The sequence below is a fragment of the Dama dama genome, chromosome 21, assembly GCF_033118175.1.
Source record: "Dama dama isolate Ldn47 chromosome 21, ASM3311817v1, whole genome shotgun sequence".
Classification (NCBI taxonomy): Eukaryota; Metazoa; Chordata; class Mammalia; order Artiodactyla; family Cervidae; genus Dama; species Dama dama.
The window spans coordinates 50,994,861-51,009,785 of NC_083701.1; the positions used below are offsets into that span (position 1 = coordinate 50,994,861).

The window sequence follows — 14,925 nt, forward strand, 5'->3', positions numbered from 1 at the left end:
GATGATTTATTTGAGTGCAACAAATTCCAAATAAAAGTCAGTTTCTAAATTTGTATAACTCTAGGTCTATTAAATATTTGGTATAGATATTCATGGGGCTTCCCTGGTGACTCATTTAGTAAAGAATCTGCCTGCAATACAGGAGATCATGGTTTGATCCCTGGATCGAGAAGATCCCCTGGAGGAGGAAATGGCTACCCACTCCAATATTTTTGCCTGGGAAATCCCATGGACAGAGGAACCTGGTGGGCTACGGTCTATGGAGTCCAAGAATCCGACAGGACTTAGCTGACAGGACTAAACCACCACCACCAGATATTTGTGAATTTGACAAAAATTTTACTATTTAAATGTGTTAATGATATATGGAAAAACTTTAGATTTTAGTTCTATGGTATCTGGTTAATATATAAATCAGTATTTATTGTGACTTCAGAAAAGATTACAGATGTTAGGAAAAAGTCTTAAAAGTTTTTTTTAAAAAGTATGTAATCCATCATGTTTCTCATTCCTTACTAATATAAAGGTTGCTGAAATAACCCAAATGTACTTTTTAAAGAACAAATAATGATTTAACTTTATTAAATTATGGAAAGGATATCACTGCATTTTAAGAAATGGATAGACATGTTAAACCTTTTTAAGTAGTCAAATAGTTTTATACTAAGTCATTAGTCCCCATCCCTTTAGTTGGTCCAACATTTTCAAGACACTTTCCTAAGCTGTTGATATATGATGGTGAATAACATAGAGCCCTTGGCTGAGAGAAGCTATTTTGGTGTGTGGGTCAAATGGAATAGATTATTTTATAGGATAGGTCGATAACACTGATAAAAATGGAAGGAACTATGGAAGCACATAAGAGACAGTTTTCCTGATCTGTTTACTACAAGGAGAGCTTTCTAGAAACTTCATCTGAGCTAAATCTTTTAGGGCAAGATCTAAGAAAAATTAGTTGGGAAATACATTCCATGTGGGAGGGGCAGTGTCAAAATATGCATGCATTATGGGAACTGCAAAAGTTCAACATTATACGAGCACAATCTGAGTAAAAATAAGTGGTCAACGGTGATGCTAAAGAGATAGCTAGTGATCAGATTATGGAGGCTTTTATCTGCCAAGTTAGCATGGTGTAGCATTATCTTATGAGGGATAAGTCAGTAAAGATTTTAAAAAGGATAATGTTAAATTGGAACTTTCGTGTTGAACAAATCACTCTAACTTCCGAGTGAAAAATAAATTTAATGTGGTCAAGATTAGAGACGTGGAGACAGGTTAGATGATTATTATAATTGGCTATAATAGTAATTTTCAAAGTTTGGTCCTTGATCTGCAGCAGCAATATTACCTAGGAACTTGGAAATGTGGATTTGGGGATCTCCTCCGGATTTACTTAGTCAGAAATTCCCGAGGGAGGCTCAGCTATCTGTGTTTGGAAAAGCCCTTCTGGTGATTAAGATATCTGCTAAAGTAGGAGAATCATTGAGAAATAATGTTGAGGACTGAAATAAGTTGCATATGTGGGGAAAAAGGAAGGGGACAGTTTCAGAAAGATTTAGGAAGTAAAATGGTAGATTAAGAGGGAAGATTTATGGGTGAAGGGTGGCCATTAACTGAGATTCAGCTAGAGTAATATTGCTGGGTTGATTGAGGTGGTGGGTTTTGGAGAGCTGGTCTTACAAAAGAACAAAATTGCCAAGTCTATATGATCAGGTGTATAAATCACACACGGAAGTAAAAAATCTGTAGCACTATATTGCACAACTTCAGGGAGTATGTGAATGGCATGCTCTTAATCCCTGGGAAGATCCCCTGGAAAAGGATATGGTAACTTACTCCAGTATTCTTCTGGGGAATTCCATGGACATAGGAGTCTGGTGGGCTGCAGTCCATAGGGTCAGTCACAAAGACTCAGACACGACAGGAATTTAGCACATGTTGAATACAGCATGAACAGTGCTCCCTGGAGTGAACAGTATAGTAGCACTGGACAAAATCGGGCTTTAAGAGGGTAAGAAATTTCCTGGATGCAGAGATGAGGCTGTAATGGAAGACATTATATGAGGAAACTGGAAGGATAAAGGTTGTTATGAGAATGACTATTGGAACTGAATGTTTTGGTTGTAGCATAGTTCTTGCTGATAACAAGAATATGAAGATGGTGGAATATAGCTGTCTCAATGTGAAAAGCCCTAAGGCAACAATTGAACATTTTCAGACTCCATATACTGGGGAAGGCTGAAATGGAAGACTCTAATAATCCTTATCTTCTCCTGTCTCTAACCCCTTAATAAATCCTGGTAACTTTCTCCCTGTAATATATTTTAAGTAAACAACCTCCTTTCTATGTCTGTTGCCACAAGTTGGTCAAACTTTATCCACTCAAATATAAAATGGCAACACAAGTTTCATAATTAGAATTACTGTTCATCATTCTTCTGTTTTGTGGCTTCCCCATACAGTGGTTAGTTTAATTTTTAAAAAACATTATTCTCTACAGAAATTTTAGTTGCTCTGAAAGCTTTAGCAGATTTATGGGGTTTTTTTTGAGAGATTCAAACACTGTAGCCTGCTATTTGAGATTCTTCAGAAACTGATTATATCTCTGTTCTAATAATTACTGCTGGAATTTATTTAAAGTTTATATCCCATGCCCATATGGAGTGAATATATTCTATTTTATTTAATCCTTATATCTCAAGGTAAATAATATCATCTTTACTTTTATATAGGGAATTAAGTTTCAAAGAGGAGATATAACTTATTCAAGTAAGATCAGATTCAAAGTTAAAGCCAAGTATACATGCCTCTGGGGTCTATCACCCGTATCTCTTTGTTTACCACTTTTATCCCAAATCCCCAATTCACTGTGTAAATTATCTATGTTAACTAACCAAAATTGCTCTTTTTTCCTAAACTATTAATATCATGGTATATGTTTTAACCACTATGTATTTTCTCATAATATTCTTATCTTTTCTACTCTTATTATCAGTTGTTTTCAAACTTCAGTGTTCATTAAAATCTCTTGGAGGACTTGTTAAATCACAAATAACTGGTTGCTAAGGTTCCAGAGTTGCTATTTCTGACAAGTTCCTAGGTGCTGCTGAGGTTACTGGTCTGGGCCCCCACCTTGAGAACCTTTGTTCTATATATTTATACAAATTGAATATCTCTTAAAAGATCCTCTGAGAAGGAAATAGCAACCCACTCCAGTATTCTTGCCTGGAGAATCCCATGGACGGAGGAGCCTAGTGAGTCCATGGAGTCGCAAAGAGTCAGACACGACTGAGCGACTAACACTAAAAGCTTAGTGCAAATAATGTCTTCTATTGTATTTTTCTGTTACCAATACAGCCTTCAGTAAACACCTTCATGTCTAATCTCATATTGCATTTACTGTCTTCCACATTCATTTGCCTCCTATGTTGTTAGTTATCTTTATTTCTGCATATGTCTTTATCCATCTTCATGTATATATCTTTATTTAACTTTGTCTATCTTATGTTTATATATAGCTTATCGACCTTTTGGTATCTTACAAATTTTATTCAAATTACAATGGCAAAAAGTTTAACTTCTATGTATAAGTTGTATTCAAGCATTTGATGCTGAATGTACACACAGATCTAAGTTACTTTTTTTCTTTGGTCTTTTTTCCCCCATTTTTTACTTTAAATCAGATTTAAGTTTTCTTCCAACTTCTACCATGCAGAATTTCTTTTGAAAGCATTTTATCATCCATATTTTTTTTCTTTTTTCTGTCTGTTGCTGCATTTGAAGTTACATTGTAACATTTGTTTTTTGTCTGTAATTTGCTTTAGGTGGGAAGTGTTGTGCAGTTCCACTGCAAAAAAGGACATCTTCTTCAAGGGTCTACAACACGGACTTGCCTTCCTGACCTCACATGGAGTGGAATTCAGCCTGAGTGCATACGTAAGTATAAGAAATTATACTTATAAAGGATAAGACTTTATATGCATTATTTTCCAAGTGTGAAAATAAATTTATGTCATGTAAATGGTGAGTCACATTACTTCTAGGTTATTATAAAACATAATTCACATATATCTCATGCATCCCACCTGGGCTGGTGACCACATATATAGTGTTATTACTAGAGCATAACCCCATGCCTGGTGAGGAGCATTATTTTTCAAGAAGTCAGAAGGCACAAGGAACTGTTTTGTTCTTTTTGTAAAGCTCTTGTAGCTGTGTTCAGTTTGGCCACTTGGTAATTGTAGATAATGATGATTTTTTGGTTCATGGAAATGTACCTATGAATCTGAAGTACTGTGAGATATAGGAGGTTCCAACATAGTAGTGACTCAATCTTTTTTCACTTGTTAAACTCTCTGAGAATCTGAGTAAAGCTAGAAACATCCATGAAAAAAAAAAAAAAATGTATGTATACCTTAACCAAATCATTGAATATTGCTTAGAATTTCCTTAAGCTTCTAAATGTGCTCTGACCATAAGTTGGAAGAAATTTCTAACGAGATTGCATAGGAACAAAGATTAGTAAACAGTCTTTTCTGAATTATAGTTAGAAATAAATTTTAGCTGGTGAATTATCCTTTTTTCCCCCCTCTTACTTCCTCTTTTTAATCTCTTCCTCCATCTTTTTTGGGTGGGGAGAAAAATAAAGAGTAAGCAGGAATAGAAATACTCATCAGAAAGACATCTAGCTAGCTTTTAGGATTTCCTGAAGTCCAAATAAGTCCTGCGAATTTACTCTGTCCCTGTCAGAATCACCCAAATAATAATGGGGGCTCATGTGGATCCACAGTTTACTGAAAAGCAGTAGAACACTCCAGTGAGAAGTCATGTCACATGCCTGGCTGGCTTATACTTTACAGCAAAATTCCCTAAAAGAGAATTCCTTAGCGTGTGTACATACTTTACAACAGCTGTGTGGGATGTGACTAGACATTTCATAGTATACCAAGATTCTTTGGAGACCTACACTTGGCATATAATGATTTAAATAAAATTAAGTAGCTTCTATTACTACAGAGCATATCAGAATTTATAATATGTGCATAATTAGGGTTAAGAATCTAGCAGAAACAGACTATTTGTATTTATTTCCCCAATGAGAATGAACTTTTATTAACTGAGTTATATTAAATATAAGCCATATAACATTATTTTTTACATAAGTGTTAAAATACTAGTTGTCATTTACAGTTTAGTTGTTTCTCCACTAAGAAAAAAAATGGAAAAATTGTTTTCCAAACAAATTTGTCCACAGAACACTCTTGCTCAGACAGGGTCTATATTCATGAACACATGATTAGATATGTCTTCCTTAGCCGGAGAATTCTTCATAGCATCTCTTCTTGACCAAGAAGGGAGTGGTTATCACAAGACACAAAACAAGTAAACTGAGGGGCAGGATCAAGTAGTGTCATAAGTGGAGTTAAAACAGAGATTTAGTAATGGGTAAAACCATGGAGAAAAGGAGACAAAAAAATCAAATGAATGAACAATTACTGCCAGCATATGGACCTAAAATATGGCCAGAAAATACATGTGCAAAAAATTATTAAGTTGTACTTTCTACATTAGTAATATTAACAGCAAAGCAACATATTGAACTGTGACTGAATTTAACTTTAGAAAATGTGCCTTTTAATTTAAAATGAAAGGTTTCCCCAGTGGCTCAGAGGTAAAGAATCTGCCTGCCATACAGGAGACACAGGAGATGTAGGTTCAAGCCCTGGGTGGGGAAGATCCCCTGGAGGAGGAAATGACAACGCACTCCAATATTCTTGCCTGGAGAATCTCAAAGAATAAGGAGAGATAAGAAAGCCTTCCTCAGCAATCAATGCAAAGAAATAGAGGACAAAAATACAATGGGAAAGACTAGAGATCTCTTCAAAAAAATTAGAGACACCAAGGGAACATCTCATGCAAAGATGGGTTTGATAAAGGACAGAAATGGTATGGACCTAAAGAAGCAGAAGATGCTAAGTAGAGGTGGCAAGAACACACAGAAGAACTGTACAAAAAAGATCTTCACGACCCAGATAATCACAATGGTGTGGTCACAACCAGACATCCTGGAATGTGAAGTCAAGTAGGCCTTAGAAAGCATCACTACGAACAAAGCTAGTGGAGGTGATGGAATTCCAGTTGAGCTATTTCAAATCCTGAAAGATGATACTGTGAAAGTGCTGCACTCAATACACCAGCAAATTTGGAAAACTCAGCAGTGGCCACAGGACTGGAAAAGGTCAGTTTTCATTCCAATCCCAAAGAAAGGCAATGCCAAAGAATGCTCAAACTACCGCACAATTGCACTCATCTCACACGCTAGTAAAGTAATGCTCAAAATTCTCCAAGCGGTGCTTCAGCAATACATGAACCGTGAACTTCCAGACGTTCAAACTGATCTTAGAAAAGGCAGAGGAACCAGAGATCAAATTGCCAACATCTGCTGGATCATCGAAAAAGCAAGAGAGTTCCAGAAAAACATCTATTTCTGCTTTATTGACTATGCCAAAGCCTTCAACTGTGTGGACCACAATAAAGTGTGGAAAATTCTGAAAGAGATGGGAATACCAGACCACCTGACCTGCCTCTTGAGAAACCTGTATGCAGGTCAGGAAGCAACAGTTAGAACTGGACATGGAACAACAGACTGGTTCCAAATAGGAAAAGGGGTACGTCAAGGCTGTATATTGTCACCCTGCTTATTTAACTTATCTGCAGAGTACATCATGAGAAACGCTGGGCTGGAGGAAGCACAAGATGGAATAAAGATTGCCAGAAGAAATATCAATAACCTCAGATATGCAGATGACACCATCCTTATGGCAGAAAGTGAAGAGGAACTAAAAAGCCTCTTGATGAAAGTGAAAGAGGAGAGTGAAAAAGTTGGATTAAAGTTCAACATTCAGAAAACTAAGATCATGGCATCTGGTCCCATCACTTCATGGGAAACAAATGGGGAAACAGGAAACAGTATCAGACTTTATTTTTTGGGACTCCAAAATCACTGCAGATGGTGATTGCAGCCATGAAATTAAAAGACACTTACTCCTTGGAAGTAAGGAGTTATGACCAACCTAGATAGCATATTAAAAGGCAGAGACGTTACTTTGCCAACAAAGGTCCATCTAATCAAGGCTATGGTTTTTTCAGTGGTTATGTATGGATGTGAGAGTTGGATGGTGAAGAAAGCTGAGCGCTAAAGAATTGATGCTTTTGAACTGTGGTGTTGGAGAAGACTCTTGAGAGTCCTTTGGACTGCAAGAAGATCCAGACATTCCATCCTAAAGGATATCAGTCCTGGGTGTTCATTGCAAGGACTGCTGCTGAAGCTGAAACTCCAATACTTTGTCCACTTGATGCAAAGAGCTGACTCATTTGAGAAGACCCTGATGCTGGGAGGGATTGTGGGCAGGAGGAGAAAGTGACAACAGAGGATGAGATGGCTGGATGGCATCACCAACTTCATGGACATAAGTTTGAGTAAACTCAGGGCGTTGGTGATGGACAGGGAGGCCTGTCGTGCTGCGATTCATGGGGTTGCAAAGAGTCAGACGTGACTGAGCAACTGAACTGAACTGAAGTGAATAAATGAAAAATTGCAAATTAATATTTCCTAAACTGGTATATAAAGTTTGAGTTTGATAAACTTTAAGAGTTATCTTACTGCAGGAGTTAATAGATTCCTTAAAATACTAATATATACTGACTCTCCAGAATACATCTTTTGTTTTTTCTCTATTTATTTTTTAACATTCACCAGTGTTCCAGAGATGATTGTTTAGGAAATGCTAGTCTATGAAAGCATTTACATTTACATTGACAAGCTTTCCTTGATGCATTGGAATATTTAAAGGTATATTTATATAAAGGCATTGTTGTTTAGTCACTAAGTTATCTCTGACTATTTTGCGACCCCATAAAAGAGTCAGGCTCCTCTGTCCATGGGATTTCCCAGAGAAGAATACTGGAATGGGTGGCCATCCAGGGACTGAACCTGCATCTCCTGCATTAGGCTCATTCTTTACTACTGAGTTACCAAGGAAGCCTGTATAAAGGCATTAACACACCTATAAAAATATATAATGATTCCAATCTCAAAATTTTTTAACATGTTTATAAAACTGAACATTTTTTTCCTTTCTTTAACATAGCCCACAGTTGTAAACAGCCAGAAACTCCTGCTCATGCAAATGTAGTAGGAATGGACCTTCCATCCCATGGATATACATTAGTTTATACCTGCCAGCCTGGCTTCTTCTTAGCTGGTGGAACAGAACATAGAGTGTGTAGATCTGATAACACCTGGACTGGAAAAGTTCCTGTTTGTGAAGGTAAGATTCCTCTATAAAAACTTGCAACAGAAGATTTTGTACTATCTTGGCTTTCCTCAGATATAAGAGACAAAAAATAATAATAATAATTAATTAATTAATTAACTAGGAACAAAAGTAGACGTGATGTTGTCATTTCATGCTCTGCTTTTTCCTTCTTACCTTCATTACTTTTCCTAGTTCTCTGCTCACAGTAGGTATATTAGTTTTCTAGGGCCACCATAAAAATATACTGTAAGCTGGATGGCTTAAAAAAAATAGAAATTTATTCTCTCACAGTTCTGAGGCCAGAAACCCAAACTCAAGATGTCAGCAAGGCCCTGTATCCTTGGAGGACTCTAGGGAAGAACCATTTCTTACCTCTTCCTAGCTTCCTATGGCTTCTGGCTATCCCTGGCTTTCAGGGGCTCCTGAAAGGCCTCACTGCTATTTCTGTTTCATATTCATATTTTCACATGACCTTTTTTCTTATGTATCTCTGCATGTCCTCCTCACTTAGAAAAGCAGCAGTCATTGGATTTAAGGATTGTCTCAGTAATATGTCACCTCAAGATTCCCACCTTTTTACATCTTCAAAAACTGTTTCCAAATTAGGTCATGTTCTGAGGTTCCTGGTGAACATAAATTTGGAACATATAATATTCAACCCACTTCAGTAGTGAAAATTGCTCCCAGCATTCCTGAGTTTATATCCTTCTGGTAGAGTAAATCTGGTAGAAAACCTTTCCCAAAAGTTGGTTAGGAAAGCAGTATCCAGAAGTCTGATTGTCAAAGTTTTTAATGTAATCAATCTCCAAATTTATTTCTCAGTCAGGATTATATGACAGTGTGACCATATCTAGGTGATGTGTTTACCTGTGTAGCTGCTTTACTTGACCAGGACAATCTCCATCTGGACAAGATATAATGAGTTTACCAGAGGAAAAACAGTTTACAGAAAAAGGAATAAAGGAAGTTTTTCTAGAATTCTTAATAAAGTCATCAATACATTTTTTTCAGGCCTTTAGTTCTTGCTGTCTTGAAGCCTTCACAAATGTAAATTACTTTCTCCTTGTGAAAGTTTCACTCTCTTTGCTTCTGTAGAGTGCTATAGATTTTTTTCTTTTTAAAGTTTTTTCATGATAGAAATCCCTTCTATGTGAGATCTTATTCTTTTATTTACTTGTCATTGTCTTTCTCCACTCTCCTATCCTTTCATCTGCCTTTTTCCAACTAGAATATAAGCTCAAAAAAAAAAAAAAAAAAAGCTAGAAACTGTGTCAACGTATTTACAAGTTTAATTTTGATCACTGGAGCAGTGCCTTATATGTGAAAAGTGTTTAATCAGTATTTGTTGAATAAATAAATATTTTATCCCCTCAAATTTCTGGCTACACATTCTCCATTTCCTTTTTAAGCTTAATGTTTTCTCTTTTCTAAAGCTCCGTTCTTTTTTTCTCTTCCTTTCACTCAGTGTTCTCTCCCTAGGTGATCTAATTCATTCAAGCCAATGACTTAGTCTCCTCTATGAAGGTTATTTACAAATTAATATTTCTAGCTCATATATCTGCTCTTAGTCCCAGATTTATATTTTCAATTGCTTACCTGTTATTGCTTCTTGAATTTCTCAAAGATGTTTAAATAATATATGCAAATATAAACTCATCAATTTCCCTTCACCATTGTTGTCTCTTGATGTTCCCTAACTTAGTGGTACCATCATCACAAAATAAATAGAAATCTAGTAATCACCTTTGACATCTTCCTGTCCCTTTAAGTCCACCAGAATTTTAGTAGCTTTAAACAAAACAATCTATACACTTCTCAGTTTATCATCACTACTATAGCATTTAACTCAGCATTATCTCTACTGAGACTACTAAAATGGTCTTCTAATTTCTCTGTCCAAATCGATACCTACTTGTTTCCAAATTATTCTCTATCTTGCAGCCAAGGTGATGTTCACCCAAATAACTTCTCTTTAAGCCTTTAAAGACATTACCTTGTTCTTTGGTCAAAGATGTACATCTTTACAGGTCCACAAGCACTGCATATCACAGCTGCTTCAACTTTGCAGACATATTCAGCACCGCACAGGATTCTGGACTCCTCTTGGTTTGGCTTGGAACTTTACGTCTTTACCTTTGAGTCTAGTCAATTTCGTATGACACCATGGGATACCTTAACAATTTTTTTACTCAGTTCTTCTTCCTCTTTCTTTTTTGGCCATGCCACAGAGCTTGTGGGATCCTAGTTGCCTGACCAGGGATTGAACCTGGACCTGGCCTATGAAGGAGCCGAGTATTAACCACAAGATCACCAGTGAATTCCCTATAATTTTTAACTCTTAAACATGAAACCTATCCAAATTATTTGTCCTTAAGCAACAGGAACATACCTTTAGTCCTCAGCTTCCATGTTGGGATCAATTGTTTCCATGTTGATTTATGCCTTTAAAATAAGAAGTAGGATGCAAAAATGCTAAGGTAGCACTAATATTCTCTTTGCCACACTGGATTCTAGTGAAGATAATTATTAAAGTTGTTAGCTGTACAATAGTAGTGTTGAGTGGGGACTGAGATGCTATAGTGAACAGAACATTTTGGAGAAAATTATATGTCAGAGAATAAAATTGACAAGGCATCACATTGTGTATGTGTGTGTCTGTATATGTGTGTTATTAATTATATTAAACTTTGTAAATGTTTCTGTTTCTTTTCATAGCTGGTTCCAAAATATTGGTGAAAGATCCTAGACCTGCGCTTGGGACACCCAGTCCAAAGCTAAGTGGTTAGTCTTTTCAATTGCTTTTCTAGTAGTCATGGTTTCTAAAGGTGATCATTAACAAAGTGATGACCATTTATTTAGAAAAATATATTTCAGCATGGGAAAATGATGCATTTTACTGTTTGGAATTTGAAATTTGAAAATGTGTATTGTAAGATGTTGAACTTCAAGCAGTGTAATACTGTGACATGTTAATATTCCAAAAATATTTTGTATAGTTCTCTCTATAAAATTTCCCTTCAAGAATATCTGCAAATAGCTATAAAATAATGGTAATGTTTTATTTAAAATACTAAAATCAAAATGAGGTTTATATGTAATTTTTAAATGTAATTTTTTTAAAGAAGGAACCAAATACACTTGGAGTTGAGAGTAAAAGTTTACCAACTTCTAGAACTTGTCCAGTCTATTTTCAATGATTTGATTTAAAACCAAAATTATTTAATTATTAAACGTAGGGAACTTGAAGTCCTATAACCATAATGTAATTCCCATTTTATACACTGCCTACCCAAAGGCTCTGGAAAAGATACTTTCTACATCTGGGCTTCCATTTCTTTTTATCTATACAAAAAAACAATAATGATGATTAGATTAATATGAATGAACTTCATGGAAATGAAGTATAAAGTGCTTAGCTCATGGTAGGGCCTCAGTATATGAGACCTGCTTTTTAACGTATTAGTAAATATTATATTTACATGGTAGAAATGAAAAGCTACACATAGAATTAAAGCCTCAAGATCTAATCTACCTTGGAAATAGATTTGGTCCAGTTGTAATTAGCCAGGTACAATGTTAGAATGTAATATTTGTTGGTTTCAGAAGTTCTCAGTGTACATACGGTGAAACTGTACTGCCTACCAAAAAAAAAAAAAAAAAATCAGTCCGAAAAACTGATTTTTTTCAATAATCAGTGAAAACAGACTGAATTTCTCTGAAGTAACCGATGAATATGTCATCATAAGAGAGAAAACATTGCATGGAATCAGAAAACCACAATGGTCAATCAATGCCCAGAACTTTCCAAGAAAGATGCTTTATCTGAGAGCCAGAAGTGTGCTCAGAATAATAGCTCCAGCACATAGAGTATAACCCTAGACTGTCTTCAGCAAAATATGGCCAGTGGCCACCAATCAGGCTGATAATTTTTTTTTAAAGAATATGGAAGAACTAAACAAAAAACTATGTGTGATATAATATTTTAAAAAAATTGTTAGTTGCTCAGTTGTGTCCAACTCTCTGCAACCCCATGGAGTGTGTATATATATATATATATATATATATATATATACACACATAAATATTTCTCATCAACCAATGAAATAATATATATTTTCTTTAAAGTTTCATGGGAAAGCTATGAGAGTTGAACATATATAAAGAAATAAATAAGTCTACATAAATTTCAAAGCCAAGTTAATCTTATCTGACCATGGTGCAGTTGAAGGTCAATAAGAAAATGGATAATTTTTTTAAATGCTTCAGTGTTTGGAAATTAAGAACAAAATGAATACGAATGAATAACTTATGAATTGAGGAAAAAATTAAAATGGAAACTATAACAATAGAACTTAATTATGCTGAAAAATCTAAATATCAAAACTTGGGGACTAGAAGATGTAAAGATGTGAAGGAAATATTAAGCTTTAAACCCTTATATTAGAAGAAAAAGCCTCAGAATTGATTAATGTCCTATTAAGAATATATAAAAAGTATAATGGAATGACAAAAGTAAAGCAGAATTCAATATAATAAAAATGAACAAATAAACCAAAAAAATCTGAAGATATAATAAAAGAATCTCAACAGAGCCAAAGGTAGTTATTTTATAAAATGTTCACAGTGAAAAATTTCTGGTAAGACTGATCAAGAAAGGAACAAAAGTTAAATAATGTTTCAAAAGGAAATGTGAATAACTAGAGAATATATTGAATAAATTAATAATATATAACAGAAAATACCAGCCCACCTTACCTGCCTCCTGAGAAATCTGTATACACATTGAGAAGCAACAGTTAAAACTGGTCATGGAACAATGGACTTGTTCAAAATTGGTATAGGAGTACATCAAGGTTGTATTCTGTCACCGTTCTTATTCACCTTATATGCAGAGTACATCATGCAAAATGCTGGACTGGATGAAGCTGAAGCTGGAATCCAGATTGCCAGGAGAAATATCAATTTCCTCAGATATGCAGATAACACCACCCTAATGGAAGAAAGCAAAGAGGAACTAAAGAGCTTCTTGATGACAATGAAATAGGAGAGTGGAAAAGCTGGCTTAAAACTGAACATTCAAAAAACTAAGATCATGGCATCTAGTCCCATCACTAAATGGAAAATAGATGGGGGAAAAATGAAAACAATGACAGACTTTATTTTCTTGGACAGCAAAACCACTGTGAATGGTGAATGCAGCTATGAAATTAAGACACTTGCTCTTTGGAAGAAAAGCTATGACAAACCTAGACAGCATATTAAAAAGCAGAGACATCACTTTGCTGACAAAGGTCCATATAGTCAAAGCTATGGTTTTGTCAAAGCTACGGATGTGAGAGTTGGACTATAAAGAAGGCTGAGTGCCAAAGAATTGATGCTTTCAAACTGTGGTGTTGAAGACTCTTGAGAGTCCTTTGGACAGCAAGGAGATTAAACCAGTAAATCAGAAAGGAAATCAGTCCTGAATATTCATTGGAAGGACTGATACTGAAACTGAAGCTCCAATACTTTAGCCACCTGATTTAAAGAGTTGACTCATTGGAAAAGACGCTGGGAAAGATTGAAGGCAGGAGGAAAAGGGGGTGATAGAAGATGAGATGGTTGGATGGCATCACTGAATCAATGGTCATGAGTGATAGTAGCTCAGTTGTGTCCAACTCTTTGCAACCCCATGGAGCCAGCCAGGCTCCTCTGTCCATGGCATTCTCAAGGCAAGAATACTGGAGTGGGTTGCCATTTCCTTCTTCAGGATAATGGACATGAGTTTGTGCAAAACTCCAGGAGATAGTGTAGGACAGGGAAGTCCATGGGGTCACAAAAAGTCAGATACAACTGAGTGACTAAACAACAGAAAATACATAATTATCAATTTTTATTTTATTATTTTTTTCTTTTTTATTTTATTTATTTATTATTTTTTTTAATTAGTTGGAGGCTAATTCACAACATTTCAGTGGGTTTTGTCATAAATTGACATGAATTTTAATTATCAATTTTTAAAAAGTTAAATATTGACAAGTTACTCAAAAAGTGTATCTTAACATAACTAATAGGAGAAAAATGAACCATACTATAAGAAATAAAGTAGTAGTTAAAACTAGTTCCACAAGAAAAAAAATATGCCTCTACTGATAAGCTCTACAGAATTTTGAAGGAGCAGAACAGATCATCTCAGTTTTATAAAAACTATTAAAGAAGCTCATTTTATGGGTCCAGTATAACTCTAATAACTCAAGTAAATAGACATTATAAAAAGGAAAAAATTATAGGCCCATTTGATGTAGGGTTATACATTAAAAAGTCCTACTTAAAACCTTAGTTAATTAAATACAGTTGACTCTTGAACAGCAAGTGGGTTAAAGGTGATAGGCTCTCAGTGCAATCAAAAACCCTGTATATAGCTTGTAGTTAACCCTCAGTCTGTGTTTCTTCTTAACTCAAGATTCCTTTGTATTTGTGATTCTACATCCATGAATTCAGCCAATCATCGATCAGTATAGTAGTTCTCTAGTATTTACTATTGAAAAAAATCTGTGCATAAGTGGAGCCTCACAGTTTAAATCCATGTTGTTCAAGGATCAACTGTACACCATTATCATAAAGATAA

The 14,925-nt window shown here is 35.3% G+C and overlaps 1 protein-coding gene across 3 annotated transcripts in view; it reads left to right on the forward strand.

Moving 5' to 3' along the window:
• Positions 1-14,925, forward strand: part of CSMD3 (CUB and Sushi multiple domains 3) — a 1,326,016-nt gene that overhangs the window by 1,292,526 nt on the left and 18,565 nt on the right. For all 3 annotated transcript variants that reach the window (XM_061122845.1, XM_061122846.1, XM_061122847.1), the window contains 3 exons: positions 3,825-3,936; positions 8,151-8,330; positions 11,034-11,099. In XM_061122845.1, coding sequence (XP_060978828.1) covers positions 3,825-3,936; positions 8,151-8,330; positions 11,034-11,099 — 358 coding nt within the window. The remainder of the gene's footprint in view (positions 1-3,824; positions 3,937-8,150; positions 8,331-11,033; positions 11,100-14,925) is intronic.